This window comes from Osmerus eperlanus, chromosome 14 (assembly GCF_963692335.1).
Source record: "Osmerus eperlanus chromosome 14, fOsmEpe2.1, whole genome shotgun sequence".
NCBI lineage: Eukaryota > Metazoa > Chordata > Actinopteri > Osmeriformes > Osmeridae > Osmerus > Osmerus eperlanus.
In genome coordinates, this window is record NC_085031.1 from 16,348,250 (window position 1) to 16,373,431 (window position 25,182).

The following is a 25,182-nucleotide window of genomic DNA, read 5'->3' on the forward strand; positions in this document are numbered from 1 at the left end:
CCCAAGATGTTTTACTGCGTATCCAAAACTATAGTCGCATTAATGTGTTTGCTGCAATCTCACAGTGATTCATGGGTGTGATTCATGGTCTCTGACCTTATCCCAAACACATCAGCACACAGAGTCAGTCTGAGTGTAATGATGCAACTCTGATCGCACCCACCTCAGATTAGATCTGGGCACAACGGACCTTTAATCCCGTCAGTGAAGCGTGAACACACGGGCTTTGAGTGCGATTTGTCTTGGGTTTACTGGTCGGTCGTTTTAATGGACTCATTGCAGGGTCGGTGTAGCATTTGGGGAGAGGAGAGTTGTAGACCCACACTTGGCAGTTGGTGCTGAGCTGAGAGGCAGGACATTGAGGCAGAGAGAAGCAGCTCTGTGAAGCAGAAAGGAGAAGCCGGTTCTCACTTCAAAATGGCTCCTCGTCACAGGCAGGACAGTCCCTTGTGACCCTTCTCGTAGCTCACAGGAGCTGAGCCGAATTCAAAATGGTGTAGTTGGCAACACTTATTTTAATGATGGAGAGCGTCCTGCTTTCGCCTGTTGTTCTGTATTCTGCACCGAACACCTCTCGTTATTCGCTGTGGAAGGACTTGAGGGTGTGAAGGTGTTTGAAGGTTGGTAAAATGCTCGGCTCAAAGATGACTCAGGAAGTAAACATAGTTGGTTCAGGAAGTAAACAGAGTTGGTTCAGGAAGTAAACAGAGTTGGTTCAGGAAGTAAACAGAGTTGGTTCAGGAAGTAAACAGAGTTGGTTCAAGAAGTAAACAGAGTTGGTTCAGGAAGTAAACAGAGTTGGTTCAGGAAGTTAACATAGTTGGTTCAGGAAGTAAACGCAGTTGGTTCAGGAAGTAAACAGAGTTGTGTTCAATCGTTGGCAGTCTTTGATGTCCCCTTGCAAGCCTCATTTTGAGATCCCCAATTTGAAGCAGAAAAGTGGAGATTTGTTGGAATGCTTTACTGCCCTCCATTTTCAACTGTTTATAATATTCTTCTGTGTCTGCATATTTTCTCTGTGCACATTACTCATCAGAATAAAAAAAGGAACTATGAAAACCTCGACCAACTGTCCTTTGACAACAAGCGAGGACCTAAGGTATACTTGCATGGTCAATGCACGCCGCCCACCAACTTTCCAAACGTAGCAACTAGTATCCAGCCAACCAATCACCAGCCAACCCAGAAATGCCCCTCTCTTGGTAGCACGTGTTTTTTTCTTTTTCGGCATTTTCCTATGATTTCAATGAAGAATGGTTTTGTTATGGAAAGAACTATAATTTTCGCAACAACAAAAAAAAAACGTTCAAATGAACAGCGTTCCACTTTTAGCATTTTATTTTTTTTCTTCCTTCAGTAACAGGAGTGCATGTTCTCAGGACAACACACACACCAAAAAAAAAAAAACTGTTTGCAAGAACCGTTAGTGTGGGACAAAAATACTTTCCCAGAAACTCCTCCTTCCTGTTCTACCTAGATTTCAACCGTTTTTGCTTGAGGGGAAAAGGACCCCCCTCACTCCCCTTCACCGTTTTTAGTTCCTGGTTGCATTGACCTTGTTCTCCTCCCTACCTAACGTGCACGTTCTTCTTTGGAGCCTTGATAACCCTCAGTTTGCATGCGAAAAATGCAAAAGTTCCCCCCCCAAGCTTTTTTTTTTAGTTGAGCCGATTTCCTTGGATCGTATTCCTTTTTGTCCCATCTTCCTTTTTCAACCAAAAGCATCCAAATCCGAGCAGAGCAGGTAAAGCGGGAGCAGGGTTCTGAGGTCGGGGTAAGTAGCTGGCTTGACTTATTTTGTGCCCCAATCACAGGCAGAGAAAGTCCTCCAGTTCAGCCAGGAGACTAACTTAACTGCCCTGCTGCTGGAGGCTAAAGAGCTGGAGGCCCGAGTCATCATCCTCTCCGCCAGGTAAGAGCCATCTACTGTCCACCAATCATGTCAGGACTGGGTGGCTGGCCACCAATCAACACAGGCTTGGGGGGTGATAGTCCCACCTCTTCACATCGAGGCTGCTTTGAACTGCAGTCCATCAGACATTAGTTTGTTCTTTCTCCATTATCTAAATGTATCTTAATAATTCCTCACCCATTTATTCATTTTGTTCCTTTTTAGGGTGGCTTAGGTGTAGGTATATGGGCGCATGTGAATCCCGGTGCCGTTAAAAGTTCTGTGATGTTCAAAGGGCGGCAAAAATAAAATTAGATTTTACTCTATTGTAACCGAATTGACAGCATGTCACAGGGTTTAAGGTACGCAAACCCAGCCAGCTGAGTTCGAAAATAATACTTCTGTGTTCCAGCGAAGAGGACGCTGCGTCTGTTTACAAGGCGGCCCGCTTCCTCAACATGACGGGGTCCGGTTACGTGTGGCTGGTGGGAGAACGAGAGATGTCCGGTAAAGCCCTGAGCGAGGCGCCAGACGGTACGTACGACCGTTACCCAGCAGGCACTGGGAAAAGACCTCCGAACGTTGATCTTGTGTACTGGTCGTTCTGCTCTCCCATGACACGTAGGATTAGGAAGGCTGGTTATCTCTGAGGAAGATTCCTAGTCAAGTTGTTTGTATTGTTTGTTAAATGTTTAGCGTTTAAACATTTAAGCATTTGACATGTTTAAAGGTTTAAATGAGTCACATAACATATTCCACAATCCTCATCTTTCGTCAACTTTGTGCTTCCTTACTGACAAGCTGTAGCCTACAGCAGCGGTTCATATTTTCAAACCCATGTAAATGTTTGCATATTAACATCAGATTGCCCGTAGCTACACTGCATTCATTGTTTTATTTTGAAAAATTAATAGCTTGGTTCTCATGAGTTTATGAAGGGTGTTTTGCAACCCCCACTTTGAAGTGTAACTGAAATAGAATGGTAAGCAAAAACCTTTCTCTCTGTTTCTGGAAATGCGAAACAAGTTTCACGTAACTATGTCACTCAATGTTCACAAAATGTTCGCGTCTTCCCTAGGCACTTAAGCACTTCCAACCCCCTCGAGGAACTCCATGTCGTGTCTGTCCGAGCACCTGGTCCAGTCTCCACATTCATCACCCGTGGCTTCCATGACAAGTCCGCAATACGTTTGGACCCGTTTGCAATAGAGAAACTTAGCTGAAGTTGGATCGATGCTGTAAATTTGCATATCAATTCTAATAGGTTTGATGTGTGTTAGTTTGATCCCACGCACACAGCATTTTGCCTGTTTTCTTCCCAACTTGGTCCCTTAGATGGGGGGTTATAGAATTGAATATATCCAACTTCAAGGGACTCTTGAATGCCGGGCAAAGTCAACTAAGAACTATGTCAAGATATGGATCCATTACTATCTGAAATCGTTTACTATTTTCATAATAGAGATCATGTCCAAATTAATAAATCCGGATCTCTTGATATCCCAGTCAAAACAAGTAAACAAACAAAAACACACAACGTCATCAAGCGACTCAAAGCGTGGCTTGGATCTTAGCTCAGACTTTAGCTCACGGTTGCTAACCTCGAGACCCTATAAGTTTTCCACTGCAAAAGGCTCCTGAATGTTTGTGTTCAGGCTGGTCACTGATTGGCTGTTTCTCGCCCCGCCCCCCCGTTGGCGTGAGCAGGTCTCATCGGCCTCCAGCTCATCAACGGAAAGAACGAGTCGGCGCATATCACCGACGCCGTGGCCGTGGTGGCGCAGTCCATCCAGGAGCTGTTCGAGAAGGAGAACATCACGGAGCCCCCCAGGGGATGCGTCGGAAACACAAACATCTGGAAAACGGGGCCTCTGTTTAAGCGGTGGGTGAGGCCTGGCCTGAACGCACATACACACACACACACATGCACACACACACACACACACACACACACAGAAGCTTACACACACACTCTGTTTCGCACTCCCTGTTTCTCTATGATTCAATCTTTCTCCAACTCTCTTTATTGCTCTGTGTCTCTCTGACTCAATCTTTCTCTCTCCCTTATCCCCACCTCTCTCAAATCTAAATGTCATCTCTATATCTGTGACTCAGGGTTCTGATGTCATCAAAATACCCAGAAGGCCTCACAGGACGCGTGGAGTTCAACGACGACGGAGACAGGAAGTTTGCCCACTACAGTATCCTCAACTACCAGAAGACTCGACTTGTTCAAGTTGGCATCTACAACGGAACACAGGTCAACGGACAAACAGTCTTCTACCTCTCACAGTAATGTGCTGTCTAGCCTGGTGCCCGGTCAGTCACACCTTCAGTCACTAATGAACAGTAAACGTGTAAATGTTGAAAGTGACCAATCAGGTGAAACACGCAGTGGACAGCGGCAGTTAGCCACCTGAAGCTGCAGGGTGTCGAACGTTCCTTTTCACAAACGCTGTCAGCGCTCCGCTAACGTGTTTCTGCGGCCCTGCAGGTGGTCATGAATAATCAGAGGAAGATCATCTGGCCGGGCGGAGAGACTGAGAAGCCACGGGGCTTCCAGATGTCGACCAGACTAAAGGTACATTTACATTTAGTCATTTAGCAGACGCTCTTATCCAGAGCGACTTACAGTAAGTACAGGGACATTCCCCCGAGGCAAGTAGGGTGAAGTGCCTTGCCCAAAGACACAATGTCAGTTGGCACGGCTGAGAATCGAACTGGCAACCTTCGGATTACTAGCCCGATTCCCTCACCGCTCAGCCACCTGACTCCCGGTACCACCCGCTGCCCCATTCGCTCCATATGACGTTCTGTCACCTTGTTTACTTGGTAATTTATTTAATTTTTTTAAGATGTATTTGTATTTTTTGTAGTATTTCTGACCTGTGTTTGTGCTGAGGGTGTGTTTTTTGCTGTGTGTGTGTGTGTGTATGTGCGCTGAGAGTGTGTGTGTGGCTGTGCTGTGCTGTGTTTGGGCCGGGTCAAGGGGTGTCAGGGAATCGGATTCTCCGAAGACCCTCATCGCAGAACGTGCTTGAATTCCCGCCACGTCACAGACAGGGAATCCATCTTTCTCCTCCCATCTGTTACAGATAGTCACCATACACCAGGAGCCCTTTGTGTATGTGAAACCAACTATGCAGGATGGTACCTGTAGTGAAGAAAAAGCACTTAATGGAGTAACTATTAAAAAGGTGATCTGCACTGGACCTAATGAGACCATCCCAGGTAACACAACAGGGACGTTTATGATATCACTGTGCTTTGACTACACTCTCCAAACACCAACTGGAGATGCATACATATATATGCAGTAGGTATCTATATATGTATGCATGTAGTTGAGTGTGTCATGAGTGATGGTTGGCCCATTGGTGTGTGTCCATGCTTGTGTGTGTGTGTGTGACCATGCTTGTGGGTGTGTGTGTGACCATGCTTGTGGGTGTGTCCATGCTTGTGGGTGTGTGTGTGACCATGCTTGTGGGTGTGTGTGTGTGTCCATGCTTGTGGGTGTGGGTGTGTCCATGCTTGTGGGTGTGTGTGTGTCCATGCTTGTGGGTGTGTCCATGCTTGTGGGTGTGTGTGTGTCCATGCTTGTGGGTGTGTGTGTGACCATGCTTGTGGGTGTGTGTGTGACCATGCTTGTGGGTGTGACCATGCTTGTGGGTGTGTGTGTGTCCATGCTTGTGGGTGTGTGTGTGACCATGCTTGTGTGTGTGTGTGTGTCCATGCTTGTGGGTGTGTGTGTGACCATGCTTCTGTGTGTGTGTGTGACCATGCTTGTGTGTGTGACCATCAAGCGTACCATCGGCATACCGCTCGTGGCTGCTTCTGTATTTGCAAAACAGTGTGAGCATGTGTTGGTGTGTGTTTAGCAAGCAGTGGACATGACATATCCTGTGTGTTTGTGTGTGTGTGTGTGTAAATGTTTGGGTGTTGTTGGCTGGTTGTGAAAATGTGTGTGTGTCTGTGGTGTGGTGTTTGTGATACTAGGGGATATTTCAAACATATCAACAATTTAAAAAAAGTTTTTCATCTAGAGTGATTGTAACTTGTAATCTTTGCTGTTTGGGTTACAGGACGCCCAATCGTTCCCCAGTGTTGTTTTGGTTTCTGTGTGGATCTCCTCATCAAGCTGGCTGGAGACATGAACTTCACCTACGAGGTGCACCTAGTGGCTGATGGGAAATTCGGAACGCAGGAGCGGGTCAGTTTATTTTGGAAATGGAAGAGATCCTATTTTCTGCATTACTAACACTAAGTTGGCCAAAACAGTTGTAATCTCCCTACAAAAGTCAATAAAAGCATGTTTTGAATGTTGACAAATATTTCGGATGAAATGCCGTGAGATGATTACAGCATTGCAGATTATTATTGTCTAATATATATCCCATTTATTTATTTATTTTATTATTGTCTAACCATATCCCATTTATTAACTGTCTATACAATATCTGACCCTTTGACCGGATGAGTTATGGAGCCAAGCTGCTGTAAACGCAGTCGTCGGAAGCTCCCGACTGTCCTATGTTCAGTCCCACAGGGCACCAGGGCCCCTCAGGGACAGTGCTGCTGAACCCCTGGTGTTCCTCACCTGACATGGCCGAACAAACAGCCCCGAACCGAACGGAGCTTTTCTGTCAAACAGGATTCCAAACCAGAATCCCCGACCCCAGAACAGAAAACACCTTTCAGTTTGTGTGCATTTGTTCTTGGTCAGAGGGCCTTCCCGAGTCGGGGTCTCTTGGGGTTAACTCCGAACATGGGAGGAGTTAACCGGGAAAGATCCTGTCGGCTGTGTAAGCCTTGGGCCTGGTCGTTTGACCCGGCTGTGTCTCCTGAATGCAGGTGAACAACAGCAACAAGAAGGAGTGGAATGGGATGATGGGGGAGCTGCTGGGAGGCCTTGCAGACATGATCGTAGCCCCGCTGACTATAAACAACGAACGAGCCCAATACATCGAATTCTCCAAACCTTTTAAGTACCAAGGCCTGACTATCCTAGTTAAAAAGGTACGTGCCTACTTCACCTTCTCCCTTTATAACCCATTACAGACAACCTTGTGCAGTAGTCCTGGTGTGGGGGTTCCCCAGTGCTAGGATCTGCGATTTATACACTACAAAAATCAAATTTAAGTGCAGTAATATTAGTTAACAACAAGTAAATTGGGCTGCCTGTACAGTGAGAAAATGTCAGTTGATATGATTTCTTAAAACAATGTGTCATTCACTTCAAATCTGAAAAACAAGATGATCACACTTGGAGTTAGATGTAGAGTTCCTGCAGAGTAGGGTGTAGCTGAGAGAGCTAGCGTTGGTGTAGCTGAGAGAGCTAGTGTTGGTGTATCTGAGAGAGCTAGCTTTGGTGTAGGTGAGAGAGAGCTAGCGTTGGTGTAGCTAAGAGAGCTAGCGTTGGTGTAGATGAGAGAGCTAGCGTTGTTGTAGCTGAGAGAGCTAGCGCTGGTGTAGCTGAGAGAGCTAGCGTTGGTGTAGCTGAGAGATCCAGCGTTGGTGTAGCTGAGAGAGACCTAGCGTTGGTGTAGCTAAGAGAGAGCTAGCGTTGGTGTAGCTGAGAGAGACCTAGCGTTGGTGTAGCTGAGAGAGAGCTAGCGTTGGTGTAGCTGAGAGAGAGCTAGCGTTGGTGTAGCTGAGAGAGAGCTAGCGTTGGTGTAGCTGAGAGAGCTAGCTTTGGTGTAGCTAAGAGAGAGCTAGCGTTGGTGTAGCTAAGAGAGAGCTAGCGTTGGTGTAGCTGAGAGAGCTAGCTTTGGTGTAGCTGAGAGAGCTAGCGGTGGTGTGACCATCCGTACCGTGTGTTGCAGGAAATCCCTCGCAGTACTCTGGACTCGTTCATGCAGCCGTTCCAGAGCACACTGTGGCTGCTGGTGGGTCTGTCGGTGCATGTGGTGGCGGTGATGCTTTACCTACTAGACCGGTTCAGGTACAAGGGGAATGTGTGTGTGTGTGTCCGTGTGTCCGTGTGTGTGTGTGTTAGAGCTCAGATGGGTTTTGTTGGGTCAGTGTGTACAGTAGGCTGCTGAAGGCATCGGATCTTCCCCGGGCGTGGATGGAGAGAGAGGCGGAGGTGAAGACAGGCTCTGGTCATTCCACAGCCCTGTCGCTGTACCCTCTCTGTGCTTGTTGCTCTGTCTGTGACTGTTGTTCTCTTTCTTACTGTCGCTCTCTCCCCCTATCGCTGTCAGGCTCTCTGTTGCTCTCTCTCTCTGTCTGTGTGTGGTGTGGTTGGTCCTCAATTTACGTTTACATTACATTTAGTCATTTAGCAGATGCTCTTATCCAGAGCGACTTACAGTAAGTACAGGGACATTCCTTCGAAGCAAGAAGGGTGACGTGCCTTGCTCAAGGACACAACGTCATTTGGCATGGCCGTGAATCGAACCGGCAACCTTCAGATTCATAGCCCAAATCCCTAACGGCTCAGCCATCTGACCGCTCGTGTCGACTCTCTCCCTGCCTGAGGTGGCCGTGTCACGGCTCTCTGTCCTCTCTGTCTCCTGCTCCCCCTCTCTCCAGCCCATTTGGAAGGTTCAAAGTGAACAGTGAAGAAGAAGAAGAAGACGCCCTCACCTTGTCGTCCGCTATGTGGTTCTCCTGGGGAGTGTTGCTCAACTCTGGGATAGGAGAAGGTACGGTGTACAGCGCTACGCAACAAAACACCAACAAGAAGACTTCTAACACATTAGCTTAGTTTAGCTTAGTTTATCTTAGCTTAGTTTAGCATAGGTTAGGTTAGCTTAGCTTAGTTTATCTTAGTTTAGCGTAGGTTATCTTAGTTTAGCGTAGGTTAGCTTAGTTTAGCTTAGTTTAGCTTAGTTTAGCGTAGGTTAGCTTAGTTTAGCTTAGTTTATCTTAGTTTAGCGTAGGTTAGCTTAGTTTAGCGTAGGTTAGCTTAGTTTAGCATAGGTTAGCTTAGTTTAGCTTAGTTTAGCTTAGCAACGGCATGTATGAAAACACTTCCTGGGTTTCGTTCTCCGCAGGCGCGCCGCGCAGCTTCTCAGCGAGAATCCTGGGCATGGTGTGGGCCGGCTTCGCCATGATCATAGTGGCATCCTACACAGCCAACCTGGCTGCCTTCCTGGTGCTGGACCGGCCTGAGGAGCGCATCACCGGCATCAACGACCCGAGGGTCAGCTCACACACACACACACGTACACACACACACGTACACACTCACGCATAAACACATACACAAGGGGGTCAGTTCCAAACCTGCCCGGTGTTCAATGTGCTGTGGAACTGGAGCTCTTGTGACCGGACTGCCGTAACCGTAGCGACGACACCCTTTCACATGGCGTTAAGCTCGCTCATCGGCAGTACGGATATTCTTGTTTTCTGTGTGGAAAAATGTGTGAGAGTCGCGTTGTTAACCACACCCTGCTCCCTCCCTCCCTCCCTCCCTCCAGCTGAGAAACCCATCAGACAAGTTCATCTACGCCACGGTGAAGCAGAGCTCCGTGGACATCTACTTCCGGCGGCAGGTGGAACTCAGCACCATGTACCGCCACATGGAGAAGCACAACTATGAGTCTGCCGCCGAGGCCATCCAGGCCGTACGAGACAAGTACGTGACGGCCGGGCCGGGCCGACCGGGTGGAGGGTCGGCCGGCTGGTCACGGTAGCCAGGCTCAGACAGGGTCAGTTCAGCCAGAACCCGGGAGGGGATTTGGACCTCCGGACCACAGGGAAGCCCCAGGCCTTACTGTGGGTTCAGCCCTCTGGTCCAGGCCCACCGGTCCAGCCAAGCCAGTGCCAGGCCCAGAGCAGGGGTAGATGTGAGGGTAGGGGGCGCCGGTGCCGCCGGGCTCGAAGAGCTAACGTTGAGCTGAGGAGTTCAACTTTTTCAGGTTATACCCAGGCGAGCGTCTTTGAGAGAGAGAGTGGTGGGAATCCAATGGGGGACGCCCCCTTCGTCCGTCCGGCATTGGATTTCATTGGGGTCTAAAGCGTCCGCGGACGTGGCTGGTAACACTGACTCACACCCACGTGCTGGTGTGTCACAGGGAGGGGGGGTTTGGGGGGGGAAAGCCGTAATTGTGTTTGTTTATCACTGTACTGTTGCACTGTAACCCCCTCCTCCTCCCTCCTCCCTTCCTGCCTACTCCCTTCCTGCCTCCTCCTCCTGCCTCCCTCCCTCCCTCCCATCCACAGCAAGCTGCATGCTTTCATCTGGGACTCTGCGGTGCTGGAGTTTGAAGCCTCGCAGAAGTGCGACCTTGTGACCACGGGAGAGCTGTTTTTCCGTTCGGGCTTTGGCATAGGCATGCGCAAGGACAGCCCCTGGAAACAGAACGTGTCCCTGGCCATTCTCAGGTCTGTCCCAGCCAAAGCTGCGTTCGTCTTTCAACTCTTTTTTTTCCCCCAGCCATCCAAAATAAAACACATCGCCTCGTGTGAGCTCTGTCTCTCTCGGTATCTCCCCTCTGTCTGTCTGTCCAGCTATCTGTCTTTGTCTGTTTCACGTGTGTCAGTTGCATTCTGGGATGGAGCGACTCGCATGTGTCTTCCTGCCAGGTCGATGTATAACACTCTCACTTTCTCCCCACTATCCCCCCCGACCCCCTGCAGTTCCCATGAGAACGGCTTCATGGAAGACCTAGACAAAACCTGGGTGAGATACCAGGAGTGTGACTCAAGGAGCAATGCCCCAGCCACACTCACCTTTGAGAACATGGCAGGTATGGTCCCACTCTCAGGCCTAGAGAAACCCTAAAAGTGATTGGACAAAAACTGCAGTGGTAAGGTACTGTAGCTTTTTTTTGTCCAATACCTTTAGTTTTTCGGTTGTTTTTTTGTGTGTTTTTGACGTGACGTGGCGGTGGTCGTGGCGTGTGTCTGGTGGATTTACGGAGCAGGTGGAGACGCCTGCACGCGCCCGCTGATCCGACGCGAGCCCGTACGGGGGTCAGTGGGCGTGGCCGAGTTGAGGGACGGCCACTCACGGGGCGCCCTTTGTCTGTGCGTGTCTCCGTCTCCCTGCAGGAGTCTTCATGCTGGTGGCCGGAGGCATCGCAGCAGGGATCTTCCTCATCTTTATCGAGATCGCCTACAAGCGCCATAAAGACGCCCGCAGGAAGCAGATGCAGCTGGCCTTTGCGGCTGTCAACGTCTGGAGGAAGAACCTGCAGGTAGAACCTCCGTCGCAGCCCACCTCCACACACGCACACACCCAGGGAGGAGAGCCCGAGGCGGGCCAGGAGAGGCTGAGTGAACCCCTCTTTCTCTCTCTCAGCCCCTTCCCTCCAGGTGTACAACTCCACCCACCCACCCTTTTTTTCAATTTTTGGCACTGCGGGAACCCAGTTTTCTTGTGAATCACTGTCCCACGAACAGTGAACCCCCACACACGCTACATCACGTAGGTGTCATCCCCTCCCAACCTTAGGGTCCTACAGGTCCCTGAGGGGCCACGTCGCCCATGTCTCTTGTCTGTGCCTGCAGGACAGCAAGGACGCTCCAGGGAGCCAGTCGCTGGGGCCGGCCGGGACCCCCTCGTTAGTACGTAAACCTAGCAGAGCCGCCTCCACCCCTCGCCGCTAGAATTAAGACCCAGCTGAAGGGGTTTTGTGGACAGGCATGAGCCAGCAGAGCCCAGCTGCCACTGTCATGCTTTGTACGCTTCCTAAGCCCGACTGTGCAGCTAATGCTGACCAGCTGTCTCTACTACGAGCCACGCTCAACCTTCTCATTGAATAGAGCCATGTGCTAACAGAAACATGGAACCACTTCCAGAAATACAGGCGTTTTAACCCAACTATCAGTGTACCTGCCTGGAAGCAAAGCACTATAAATGTCAATGTTTTTGATGTGCATTACTATATCTCTTCAACACCTCCCCCCCTCCCTCCGTGCTGACCCCCTCATGTGTGATAAGGACCATGAGAGCATAATCACTGGGAGATTCTGCGTGTCAGGGACTCCTTTCAAAACAGTGGCCTCTTAAAACCCAACCTGAAAACCATCCGGGCCACACTTGACTTAGGCGCTCCACCCGTCCCTCAACGGAGAACACGATTTGCCGTCAAACTCCAACATCTTCCGCAGCGAAGCGTTGGCAGTCCTTCACCCTGCCCCCATTCACCCCCCCTCCCCTCCCCCTTCCACCTCCCCCTGCCCGATTGCCCACAATGCTGTTCAAGGCTCTTGCAACACTGTGGCATGGGTTCATCCGGGAGGGGGTGTAGGGGAGGGCGGATGCATACACACACACACACAACCACACACAGACTGGCAGGCAGCGGGCCCTGTGAGTCTGTGATGTTGCTTCGGAGGCAGCCGCCTCTGCCCGGTAACCGCCCGGTAACCGCCCGGTAACCGCCCGGTAACCGCCCGGTAACGGGTCTTTGGTCTTCGTCATCCCTGGGAGGAAACCAGGGCCTCTCCTGTGTGGTGTCAGCAAATCGATGTCCTTCTCCGTCAGAGCGTCTGACTCGCCGTGGCCCTCACGCCCGTGTGTGTGTCTGTCTGGATGGACACACCTACAGCAGACACATACGATTGGCTGACGGTGTGCGGGGGCGGGGTTGGGGGCGGGGCCAGGGGAGACTCACTGGGGAAGGACGAGGCTGTGTACAGCTGTGGGCCCTGCTAACCCAGAGCAGGACTCCAGATGGAGGTTTTTTCCAGAGTTGAGGGCCGCACCGCTGCACTAAGATGGCTCCAGCCATGCGCATGATCCTCCTTAGCATCTTTCAAAGCAGGCCCGGAAGGCTACGGAAGGGAATCTTTTATTCTTTACACAAAACGCTGAAACAGCCCTTATTGCCTTATTGAGACTCATTCAGAACATGGAGACGGCGAAGAGAATGGGTTATCTGACACAAAGCTATGCTTGCATTACGTAAACATTTTAGATCAAACTCATGCCTCCGTGATATTGTTATATCAATTTTTTTTTTCCCACATGAAAGGCTGTATTGAATCGGAGAGCTATTCCAGAGCTTTGTGGCTGATCTGAAGCAGGGTTTAAAAACGACAGTTTATGTAGCCTGTTCCTTCCTCAGTGACATTCACGAGCAGGTGTCTGTGTGTCGTGGCATCATTCCAACTGCTTGTGTGTGTGTGTGTGTGTGTACACTTTGTGTGTATACACACTTCTGAAGGTAGCTGGGTGTAGCTAGCCAACTCCACAGGATGTGTACTTCTGAATAACCGCTTCTAGCTGGTTCTGCCTAGAGCTTCCCCTATGATTAAGAACTACATTACCCAACATGCCACCTTCCGTCGCTTCTAACACATAGCTTGCCAAGAGATCTTTGAGGTGCATGGATGTTTGGTGCTCTGAATCTGTCCACACCCCCCCCCCCTTACAGCATCTCTCTTAACAGTTAAGTTGTCCCCTTAAGGGGGGCGGGGCTTATTCAGAAGTGCACTTCCTGTAGGTGGAGGGAAAAATGTGGAAGAACCAGTGATGACGACTACGATTCTCATTGATGGTGTGATGATGCACTACAGTGGCTGCTGTTTCCTGTTGGGGACAGGAAGCTGCCACATACATGACATATCCAGTGTGACGCTTTCTGGGGGCCCATCTTGCTTTGCATGGCCAGGACTGCAGACGCAGCACCTCACCAGTGCTCTGATTGGCTGATTTCCCGTGAGGAGAAGCGACGCACAGATTAAGGGGAAAAGACCATAGGAAAGACACACAAAATATGTAAATAAACAACAAAAAAATCAGTGTTGAATTGCATTGATTTTTAAATTTATTCTTTATGCTTTTATAATAGATAAGACAATCCCGTTTGTGGAATATGACCACAGGGTGGCTTTGGAACATTTTCTAACAATCTACCCTCTTTTAACAGGAAAAACGTTTTTCTTTCCTGCTCAGTAGAGAGTGTTGCCATGTTCTTCTTCAACCCTCTCTGCAAATCACCCTCCAACCATCTCTAACGCCAGATAACAGACAGTCACCTCTTAATGCCACGCCATCAAGAGTGTGAAACGGTCTGGGTTTCTAAAGCAGGGCCCAGAACTTTGGAAGGGGCTCAGTCACGTGACCCGACAACAGGGTGCTGGCCTAGGGATGAACGTGACCTTGTTTGTTTGGTGTTTCTTATCATCCACTTCTTCCCCCCCCCCCAAGACCTCCCCATCTATGTCCCCCTTTTTCTGCATGTTATGAAATTCACACCACACCTGCCCTTGTTAGAAAGGCCTCCCTAATCCCTCATTACGACCCCCTGCCGAACCTCACACTACTGTGAGGCCCTCTTAACTGTCTTAAACCCTGGCTTGGAAAACATCACCATTATCGTGACAACTTTGATTGTACATTAGCCTCCACCTCACGATAACGTCCATTAGATTAGTGCATCTCATTCTAATGCGACCTTTCGTGCAAAACAGTAGTCTGGAACAAAACAGGCATTAGCAGAACTAGCCTACAATCCTGGCATGTGAGGTGAATTTCCGTTATACCAGACCCCAAGGTATAACAATTAAAATGGCTTTAGTTGATTAATTAATCTCTTACTTATCTGTTGTTGTTATGTTAACAAATTGGTATGCATTTAAGTGGCTCCCCTTCCTTCTCAAAGCTTGAATATGTTTTTTACAATCGCCTGGCTTTGGATGTCGATGTTTCTGTTGCTAGCTTTGATACTCGCTCTTTTGGTTACCTTCGCTTTTCGGCTTAAGGATCTTAAAGTTTTAACGATCTTAAAAGCTGAGTGGATGGATGTTTATTTACTTTTCTTTTCTCCTCCCCTACGCAGCCCTCTTCCTCTCTAGAGACACAAGATGTAAGAGTACCTTAATACAAGCTTTCTGCACACTAACACCCCAGTCATGTGCTCAGTCATGTAGAGACATGGGAGTAGCTGTCAGGTACATGGATGGAAAGAGGGAGGGTGGTGACTTTGACTTTGGTGACCTGTAATGTTGTAAGGACATGGCCAGAAAACCTGTGTTTGACAAAAGTTCAAGGGGAAATGCCTTTTTTGTTTTATGTGATTTTGTAGATCTTGGGATTGGGGGTTGAAACTTTATCATGTTTATCGCTAGCACTCCGGATATTTGATATGTTTATCTGGTTAAGCTTATTTTTTCCCCCAAATGGGATTGTAATGTCTCTGGGGCATAGAGGTTTAGAGGTTGAAAATGTCTACGGTTGAAACTTTAATGGATGTGTGTGTGTGTGTGTGTGTGTTGGATGAGGTGACCGGCTCAGACAGAGTAGCACAGGCATCGCTCACACACGTTTCTGATGGTCATCCCCCAAAACCATTCCAATGCATTCCAGTAGGGGGCATGTACAATTATGGGCTGTTTGGATGTGTCAGCACCGGGATAGGGATACCCCATCTTGTTTACTCTGATTCTCATGACTGTGATAAGGCAGAGTATAGACATAGGGTCCATAGCGTACGGCAGGTTGTACATGCTATACTCCTCTACCCTCCTCCTATAGAGTGTTTAACCCAGGATAGTGGATAAGGGAAGAAGGAACACGGGGGGAGGGTTTAGAGAGAGAGAGAGAGAGAGAGAGAGAGAGAGAGAGAGAGAGAGAGAGAGAGAGAGAGAGAGAGAGAGAGAGAGAGAGAGAGAGAGAGAGAGAGAGAGAGAGAGAGAGAGAGAGAGAGAGAGAGAGAGAGAGAGAGAGAGAGAGAGAGAGAGAGAGAGAGAGAGAGAGAGAGAGAGAGAGGGTGAGGCTGAAACCAAAGTGTCACTCCCCCCCGAGAACACAAATAATGTTTCTACATATATTTATTTTAGGATAGGAAAAGTGGTAGAGCAGACCCTGAGCCCAAACAGAAAGCCTCTTTTAGGTCCATCAGTACCAACCTGGCCTCCAGCATCAAGAGACGTAGGTCCTCCAAAGATACGGTAAGAACATGAAGAAGAAACAACAGCTTCTCCTCCTCCTCCTCCCTTTTCTCTCTTTCTCTCCCTCTGTCTCCCTCCCTATCGTCTCTCTCTCTACAGCCTCTCTTCACCCTCTGTCTCCTCCTCTGCCATACCCATCTCTGGAGTACGAGAGTTCTTCATCCCTCTCTCGCTCATCCTCCGTGGCTTGGCGGCCGCGCTCACGTGTCTGTCAGTCAGCCATCGCGCAGCCATCCAGATGCCATCTGTAGGTGGTCGCCCCCTGCAGGACAGTAGGAGCAGTGCAGGAGACAGGTCAGGCCAATGACAGGGCCCTGGGGGAGGTTGCATGGGGGCTCTGGAGCAGCAGCTGTTGGCTGGGCCGGGCCGGGCTGGGTTTGGGGGCTGGATGGGATTAGAGGCACTGGTTCTGGAGTAAAGGACCGATAAAGCAGGACTGTCTGTGTTGTTTTGGCTGCTTTTCTTCCCTGCCACGTGATTTCCGATGTGGTTACCTACTTTTGTTTCCTCTGTGACGTTGTGATGTGCGTGTGTGTGTGTGTGTGTTTATTTGTGTTTTGTTCTCTTGTCCCTTTGATTGCTTTGATCCATCTTCTTCCACTGAAATCCTGCGCTTCCCTGGTTGTTGTTTTCAGCTTTTGTTAGTTTGGTTTGGATGTCAAAGCATGCACCAAACGTTTAATCCTTCGCAAACATTTTTGAAGATGGCAATGATGACTGGAGTCGGTCAACTCTTCTGAAGATACACTAACGTCTAACTATACCTACAGACCGTTTATTTCAGGATCACCCCTCGCCCCCTTGGAGTGGTTTAACTCTCTAGACTTCTTTTGCTTTGTCTCGTTTTGTTTGTTGTGTCGCAAAATTGCATTGTCTGACAGACGAGAACAAGCTTTATTTTGATGTCCTCATCGCGTCAAATGTGCATGTCTTGAAAGGGTTTTATTTTTAGGTGGACGACATCCCAGATCGTTCTCCTGTCGCCTTCCTCACGCTGTCTTTCTAGGCTCGAGAACCTTAGAAGCATCGTTCCCACCCTCCGCAAGAGCAGCAAACTCTCATTGTGTCGGCAGCAAAGTTGTGAGCCACCAGAAAAGAAAACATGAACATTAAAAAACATTGATAGGCACATCCAGAACTATTTCTGTAAATGTGTTTTCTGTGAAGGCCTCCTTTGCTGCCGCACAATGCAAGCGTGAGGGTTTTAGAAAATGCTTCTCAGCTCTCCAGTCTCCTCCACAGGCGAGAAGTGCTCTGCCTCACCAATAAAGATCTCGGCTCAGCTCGTCACGTCGCTGGCTACATCAGTGACCAAATCTCAGCTGTGTTGGAAAAGCCAGCTACCAGGACTACAATTAGCTACAAGGCTAATTCACTTGTTCACTCGTTCTTTTTTTTGGGGGGGACAAAGTTGTGTTGTGTGTCTTTTTCTTTTTTGGTTGACTATTCCCCTGCTCTTGTGTCTACTGTAGCCTATATTCTGTGGATGTTCTCAAACTGAACTAAATCGGTACTGCACCTATTGCGAGTCCTGCTCTGTCCTGGAAGGTATTCACGAAAAGAAGCTTGAGATCAATTTCACTGATGCGTCTGTCAGAGGTGTAGGATTCTAGTTCGAGGGTCTCGAACACAAAAACCAGAGAGACCGCAGAGATCCTAGCGGATGACGCAAGGACTATCTTAACGACAGATGCACCATCCTCAGTCTTTGACCATTATTTTAATTTTATATAAGTGTTTCCTTCTTTTATATTGATGGATATCAATGGACTTTGACTGTCGCCGTCCCTCACCCACATGCCTCACCGCTCCTCTCTCCCTCTTCCAGCATGCACCTCACTGTTCCTGTCCTCAGTGGTAGAACATAACAGTAGAAGTAGACTTGGTAGACTTTTTTGTTTAGAGTCGCATTTTAAGTGCCGTTTTGTTTAGAGTCGCATTTTAAGTGCCGTAGTTATTTGTTAAGAGTGACGACGATAAGTGAAGTGTCTCTCTTTAGAAGTTCCACCTGCTCCCATTCCACCTGCTCCCATGGCAACGCTCAGAGTACCTTGCGGAGGCCTAAACAGGGGGGTTTAAGCCTTTTGATGATGCAACACTTAAGTCTAAGTGATGAACAGGACAACCTCTGTAACTGACGATGAAAGGTCACCAGTATTGATTCGCTGCAGACGCTGCCCCGAGGTCACTTAGCATGGTCGTTTCATCATAAGAACTTATGAAGCTCCATTGAATTGAATGCTGGAGTAAAGCATAAGCACAGCCTAAAATGAGAGACACAATCTTACCTCGTATTCTTCCATTTGAGATCTTGCTTTCTTATTATCAGGCTAAATTTATTTGATGAGAAATCATAAATGGGATTTGTTTTATTTGAAGAGTTAAAGGTATGTGGATTAAGTGACAGATTGGAATGTGTTTAAATTATCTCAGATTTCTCTGAAAGCTTAGCTCAATTCAAGGAGAATTGTTTTTCACACTAAGTTGTGAATGTTTTCCAACTAACAAGAGTGTGAATTAGAATCCAGACAAAGTAAGTTGGATTCTGATTGACGTGTTGGAAAGCTCTTTAAAGACTACAGTGGAGAGCATGCAGGAAAATAATATTTTCTAGTACCCTCGGAAGAAAGTATGTCGCAATGTCTAATAATTTAGACCTTGCAAGATCAGCGCATTACCGTGTTTACAATGGATCGGGAACGTATCCAAGGAGACGGTCGTGGTTTCGCGACACCGCTGCCCTATTCCTTTGCCACGGTAACCATCCTCAGCATTGTAAACCACGGTAACTGCCACGGTACCCAAGGCATCGCACACAATCGGTGAAACGTTAGGTAACACAATACCAAAGTCCTGGTTGCCATAGTAACCACGCACCTGCATGGGGTTGGGTGGTGTTTGTTTTTGTTTTGGCCACCCAGCACTGTAGATGCAGAGTAAAGAAGCACTTTGCTTGACAAAAGCACAGTGTAAATCAGGACTGGGAGTAAGAGTCCGACTGCAAAGCACTTTGAAACAGTCATCATGACTGCAATATTGGGGCTCAATCCTAATTGATCCTCTAAGCTGCTAAAATGAGTTATGTACATGCTAATGGATTTGGGTAAAATAAGATATCGATTTTACCCACTGAGGTAAATGATTGCCCTGCAGTCTTGTGAGGGAAGATTGCCTCGGCTGGTTCAAATGTGCTTGACTCTCAGGACCTACTCCACGCTAGGTGTGTAACCCACTTCAGGCAGAACAGACAGGCACTGTGTGGTTTTATATTCAGCATCTCAACCAACCAACCAGCCAGCCTTCGCAGTCTGCACCTCAGTTCCCTCTCTCTGCCTGGGGAGGGTTACAGAAGAGCTCTGCTTCTGTCATTTCCCCCCTGAAATGGATCAGAGCTGTTCCCTTTTGCTTTTCATAAGAGGTAAGACATAAACGGATCCCAGGCCTCGGTGTAAGCGAGTGACATTTTCTTTCTGTTTTCTCTCCTTTCCCTGTTCTCTCTGTTTCTGTTCTCTCCTCTCCCTGTTCTCTCTGTTTCTGTTCTCTCCTCTCCCTGTTCTCTCTGTTTCTGTTCTCTCCTCTCCCTGTTCTCTCTGTTTCTGTTCTCTCCTCTCGCTGTTCTCTCCTCTCCCTGTTCTCTCTGTTTCTGTTCTCTCCTCTCCCTGTTCTCTCCTCTCCCTGTTCTCTCCTCTCCCTGTTCTCTCCTCTCCCTGTTCTCTCTGTTTCTGTTCTCTCCTCTCTCTGTTCTCTCCTCTCCCTGTTCTCTCTGTTTCTGTTCTCTCCTCTCCCTGTTTTCTCTGTTTCTGTTCTCTCCTCTCCCTGTTCTCTCTGTTTCTGTTCTCTCCTCTCCCTGTTCTCTCTGTTTCTGTTCTCTCCTCTCTCTGTTCTCTCCTCTCTCTGTTCTCTCCTCTCTCTGTTCTCTCCTCTCCCTGTTCTCTCCTCTCTGTTCTCTCCTCTCTCTGTTCTCTCCTCTCTCTGTTCTCTCCTCTCCCTGTTCTCTCTGTTTCTGTTCTCTCCTCTCCCTGTTCTCTCCTCTCCCTGTTCTCTCCTCTCTCTGTTCTCTCCTCTCTGTTCTCTCCTCTCTGTTCTCTCCTCTCCCTGTTCTCTCCTCTCCCTGTTCTCTCCTCTTTCTGTTCTCTCCTCTCCCTATTCTCCGCTCCTGCAGCAGTACCCACCCACAGACATCACGGGCCAGCTCAACTTGTCAGACCCGTCTGTCAGCACTGTGGTGTGAGAGGAAGGAGAGAGAGAGAGGGGGAAGGAGAGAGAGAGAGATTCGCTCTTCAGAAAGAGAGGAAGAACGCGGTTGGGGAGACGGAGGGAGGTCATCTCCCAGCTCCCCTCTTTGTGTGGCAGTCGTGGCTCTGCTGAGGATCTGGACAGACTGCCTCTCCTTAAAAGAACTGGTTTACTCTTTTTGCACCTTTTTCAAGCTGGAACTAGTATGGCTAAAGGTAGTTCTAGTGTTCCAAGCATAACACACAGTGACACACTTATTTTACTGATATTTTCACTTTTTCTTCTGTATTTGTACTCTGCAAACTTAAGCTTAAATGATCTAGATTTGGTCTTATAGCAGACTTACTGCTGACATTATGATGTATGATTTTACCACTTCTTGGTTATATCTAGCAACATTGAAAATGTTCCTGTTTTAGACAAGCTGTTAATTAGGTGACTTCTGCGGACAAACAGTTTTGTTGCAGGTGCTTTACATATCATGCTTTAACCTTATATTCAGAAACTAGAAACCAGAAGTATTATTATCAATTTCTCAACTGCAATGTACAGTAAGACAATATAGGAAAATGGGATGAATATCATCTTTAAGGAGCACTTTTTAATAACCATACAGTATGTTAACTCCTATAGATTTACCTTTGTTATTCCCTAGCTGAGAAAGATTTATTAGCGAGGGTATGGATTTGCGTGACTATATAATCCCCAAGCAACAATAGATATGGAAACATGCATGTTTTTGTAAATGCATAAGATCAGATGAGACTTTAATTGATGCATATTCTCTGTTGTGTTTAAACTGGCAATGCAGTTCCTGAGACTCCTGCTGTCTCTCTGGCCAGTTGTTGCCACATTGTGAGCTTCGATGACAGTATATCATTTAAAACTTTAAGTCTTTTATAATTGTTTGACAAACGCATGTTTGTTAGGTACACTACAGATGACATCCAGCAACTCCTTCACTCACTTCATAACTGTCTGGTTAAAACATTTAGCTTTGTCTGTGTGTATTCGTAAATGGCCAAATTCCAGTACCTTTATCATTGGTTCGTAAAATTTCTTAACTGAATCTGAGTGTTATCCTGAGTGTTCGCGATTGTAAATCTTTTGATTAGACCAGGCTCCTGTGAGACCCGCCCATAGTTGTTGCCATGAGAACATCCTCTGTCTCCCTCTCTTCTCTCTCAGTCTTTCTCATTTCCAGTCTGAAAGGGTTGCATCAGGGGGCCTAGTTTTTCACCCAACCAGCACTTGGTCTTTCATGCAAAACCTCCTCCCAGTGCAGCGAAAGGACATCCTGTCACTGACTTTGAGATATTTTACATGAAGGAAGCCAAGTGTATTGATAACTCAGTTTAACTTGCAGTCCTGGTGAGGGCTGTTAAGTTTTGTACACGTGTCTTGGTTAGTTGCAAAAACTGGCCTTTTCCCAAGCACTGGAGTTGAGAAACATCTTCTGCCTGTGGAGAGACTGCCATTCTCCCCTCTGGCAAGGCGTTCCACTGTCCTGTGCCCCCAAGAGGCATTGCCATACTAACGTACTGTACTGTTCAAAGTACTGTTCCCTTCAAGCTTGACTGGCACATGAATATTCAGAACCACCAATTCCAAGCCTTCATGAATTTCTTTCAAAGGAACATGTTTATAGTAAGGTTTAGAGTGGTTGAAGTTAGCTACTTTACAAGTGTCTCATACAAATGAATTTACTTTTTTTAATTTTTTAATTTTTGTAAAGTGACCCAATAATTTGTTGGAATGCTTGATTTATAAGTTATAGCATTATATTGGAGAACCAGACACCGTTTTGTGTAAAAAAAAAAAAAAGAAAAAACCCCACTAAAGCAGAGTTTAGTTCATGAATGTGAAATATTATTATTATTATTATTTGCACTGTTGCTTCTGGTAGTGTTCTCATTCTGGTCTATGCATGGTGAATAGTGTCCTTTTATCTGTATTGGTTCAGCTTTTTGGATGCTTTATGATTAAGGAACATGGTAAAAGGTTGAATTCATACAAAACATACAGAAATTTGCCACATAAATTTTAATCTGATATTTGTGTTTGGGATAGGGGAAATTGTATTGCACTTGTATAGTTAATTAGCCTATATATATATGTCGAATACCAATTTATCTTATTCCTAAACACAAATACACAAAGATATTTGTATTTTATCTCCTCAATTCTTATTAAGATGGCAAAACAATAGGTTTTCTTTCAGAGTAAATTATCGTATTTATACAAATGTACCTGTAAATAAATACCTACAGTATTGTACAAAGCAACCAAATTCCGTTATTTATTTTATGGAAGTTTATCACTGAAGACTGAATTGGAGGCTACGTTTGGGTACGCTTTACGTGGTGCATCGTACATGCCAGGTGGGTACATAACTCACCGAAAGCCAATAAGAACGCATGCTTGAAAGTGACTGTGCGGTCTGAAAACTAAATCGAATGTACTCGATTGTCTCAATGACAAATTGGCATTACGTTGTGGACCAATGATGTTAAATCTCGTGCGCAGGTAGCCTTGTTTATCTGGCTATGGGTGTGGTTTATATCCAGAGTGTTTTCTCGTTTGTTGTCCGAGGAATCGTGTTGGGATTAATTAAAGTTCAAAGCAAAGGCGCAGGTAGCTCCACCTGTTGTTTGGAATAAATTACAAGAGAAACTCAGTGACACAGCAGAGCTAGTGATGTAGCGAATTGGCTCAGAATACATTTAAAAGGAAGTGTCCGGTAAAACTAAATGAATATTGTTCCACTGTACTATGTTAGTAACGGTCGCCAGTTACTTTTAAGACTAAAGCTAAACTGCGTCAAAGTCCCAATACAATTCCTCTAAAGAAGCGTCCTCTGAGACAGATTGCCAACTGGCGTTTTATCCAGCTTTTTGGTGAGTTGTCTAGCATACTTCAGAAACACATGTTAGACCCAGGTGTGTTTGTTTTCAAATGTGCGTTGAGCAGATTTTTTTTATAACTGAGGATGGGGCCGTTAAATATGATTTTCAAAATCAAAATTGTGTCTGTGTGTGGGGGGAGGGGAGGATTAGCCGTTTTCAAAATGTATGATTAAACCTATGCCCGTGGTTAGTCCTACTCAAAAGTTATGAAGCAAAACTGGTAAGGTGAGTACGCCTATGTTTTCTTTTTAGTCTGTCCTGAGTCTGAGAGAGACAGATCCAGTCTCTCATGTGATGGTCGAGTCAGAGCCATGGATCATCGTGGGCAGTACATGGGAAGCCCCCGGTCATCGCTCTCCGCTCCACTGGATGAAACTATGGTGCGGTGACTGCGGTCCCACCATGCCACCACTAGAAGATGCGTCCCTGGAAGACGGACGACGGAGGAACTCCGCCGGTCTGGAAGAGATCTTCCGTTGCTCTCTCCGGTTCCTCTTCTTGGCGACCATCGTCACATTGGCTCTTGTGGTCATGGCCTTGCTCTTGCTGTGGAACTACCAGTGCATCATGGTATGGCACATGTGCCGAGAGGAGGAGCACACTGGCTTCCCTAAGATGGAAGGGCCCCACTAAGCGCGGAAGGCTGAGTCTCCTGTCAGTCTGTGGAGGAGACATCTGCTCTGCACGCACTGCCTCTCACGTGCCAGTTATTGTAAAGCTACTGAGGTTATCTCGGTTTTGATAGTTTTGATTTAGTTTATTGCTTGACATCCATGGTGCTCTGAAAGGAATGTTATATTTTACCCTACCCAATAAGCCTACCTATTTAGTTTCCTAAATAGGTAGGCTTATTCTACTTTTTATTAATTTTGGAGGATTGTATTCTCAGACACTTTTATTCTTTTGTTACATATTCAACATTAACACCTCTGCCTTTTAAAAATTGATTTATACCATGGGATTATGGAAAATTATATAAATGGATAATTATTTTGTTATTAGGCCTATATGTTTTAATGTGTGGTCAGTCAGTTGATAAATAAATGAAGGGTTTGACTTTTTCTGATGTTTGTAGTCTGTGACTTGCCACAAAAGGGAAACATTGTCCATGAATATATCTGGTCTTTTCAATTAGTTATATCGTCTTCTCTTCAACGTTGTAAAGGTCAAGTAGAATTGTCATGAGAACGGTTTGACCTTTAGGTGTCTTCTTTAACAAAATGCTCTAAGTAATAAAACCAGGGCTCTCAAGTCTCACGCATTTGCCGGGAGACTCACGCATTTAAACCATTTCTCAACTATATTCAATTAATGGACGAGGCGCAGGCATAGGCCTAGTGAGGGAAGATGTCTGCAGAGTTGATAGTTGTCTCGAGTTATGCAGTTAAATGTCACATTACAAAACATTAACCTGCATGATAAAACTGTAGCGTGGTTAACAACAAAGGCCAAGATCTACGACGAGACGTGCTTTGTCTGCAAAAAATAGACTTAACGCTTACTTCTGCTCAACTTGCGGTCCCTTCTCGAGGCTGTCTATCATTTCAGGTCTTATAATAAATAAATAACTGAAATGCCTTCCGGATATAGTGAAAATGTTCTCACACTTCTCAAAGCTTCATCCTTATAAGACTTGAGGGTTTCATATATGAGTGTGTAAATGCGTTTCACATGCGTCTGCGAGCATTTCTTATGTAGGCCTATGTGTATGTATGTTTTCAGTTGTATGAATGCGTGTGTTCACGAGTGAATGTCAATGCATTTCATATGCGAGCATTTCACATTTGTGGATGTGAGTTTTCAGTAGTATGAATGTGTGCGTTTCATATGTGAATGTGTTTCATATGTGTTTGTGTGAGGATCAGTCTGAATTATTTCCTAAACGGCTCCTCATACTTGCAGAGCCAAACACATCCAGTTACATTTACATTACATTTAGCAGACGCTCTTATCCAGAGCGATTTACAGTAAGTACAGGGACATTCCCCCGAGGCAAGTAGGTTGAAGTGCCTTGCCCAAGGACACAACGTCAGTTTGCACGGCCGGGAATCGAACTGGCAACCTTCGGATTACTAGCCCGATTCCCTCACCGCTCAGCCACCTGACTCCCCAGTTGAATTTCTTTGCTTCTTTTTTTGTTGTTGCTTGAAACAGAGGGCTATATGTAGGCTACACTTAATTATTCAGTTCCTATAAATGATTCCATTCCCAACTGTTGTTCTTTTCCAAGTAAACAACATGGGTCTGGGGGAGAGGTGACTTTCTCAGAGGAACATTTTTCTTGCGCAGGGAGCAGTAACC

General features: G+C 46.8%; 1 protein-coding gene across 9 annotated transcripts in view; it reads left to right on the forward strand.

Moving 5' to 3' along the window:
• The window catches only part of grin1a (glutamate receptor, ionotropic, N-methyl D-aspartate 1a), a 28,460-nt gene extending 6,195 nt beyond the window's left edge, over window positions 1–22,265 (forward strand). The window contains exons 4-23 of one of the 9 annotated variants that reach the window (XM_062478825.1): window positions 1,037–1,099; window positions 1,815–1,912; window positions 2,304–2,425; window positions 3,599–3,773; window positions 4,007–4,151; window positions 4,386–4,472; window positions 4,987–5,122; window positions 5,974–6,101; window positions 6,743–6,907; window positions 7,714–7,832; window positions 8,426–8,538; window positions 8,890–9,038; window positions 9,316–9,473; window positions 10,061–10,222; window positions 10,478–10,587; window positions 10,892–11,037; window positions 11,351–11,407; window positions 14,629–14,655; window positions 15,629–15,739; window positions 19,902–22,265. In XM_062478825.1, the coding sequence (XP_062334809.1) occupies window positions 1,037–1,099; window positions 1,815–1,912; window positions 2,304–2,425; window positions 3,599–3,773; window positions 4,007–4,151; window positions 4,386–4,472; window positions 4,987–5,122; window positions 5,974–6,101; window positions 6,743–6,907; window positions 7,714–7,832; window positions 8,426–8,538; window positions 8,890–9,038; window positions 9,316–9,473; window positions 10,061–10,222; window positions 10,478–10,587; window positions 10,892–11,037; window positions 11,351–11,407; window positions 14,629–14,655; window positions 15,629–15,739; window positions 19,902–19,970 (2,340 nt within the window). In that variant the 3' untranslated portion in view covers window positions 19,971–22,265. Of the gene's footprint in view, window positions 1–1,036; window positions 1,100–1,814; window positions 1,913–2,303; window positions 2,426–3,598; window positions 3,774–4,006; window positions 4,152–4,385; window positions 4,473–4,986; window positions 5,131–5,969; window positions 6,102–6,742; window positions 6,908–7,713; window positions 7,833–8,425; window positions 8,539–8,889; window positions 9,039–9,315; window positions 9,474–10,060; window positions 10,223–10,477; window positions 10,588–10,891; window positions 11,038–11,350; window positions 11,408–14,628; window positions 15,374–15,529; window positions 17,114–19,901 lie in introns of those variants that run through there. The other 8 variants (XR_009932220.1, XM_062478817.1, XM_062478819.1 and 5 more) reach the window with 8 other exon arrangements.
• The last annotated feature ends 2,917 nt before the right edge of the window (window positions 22,266–25,182 follow it).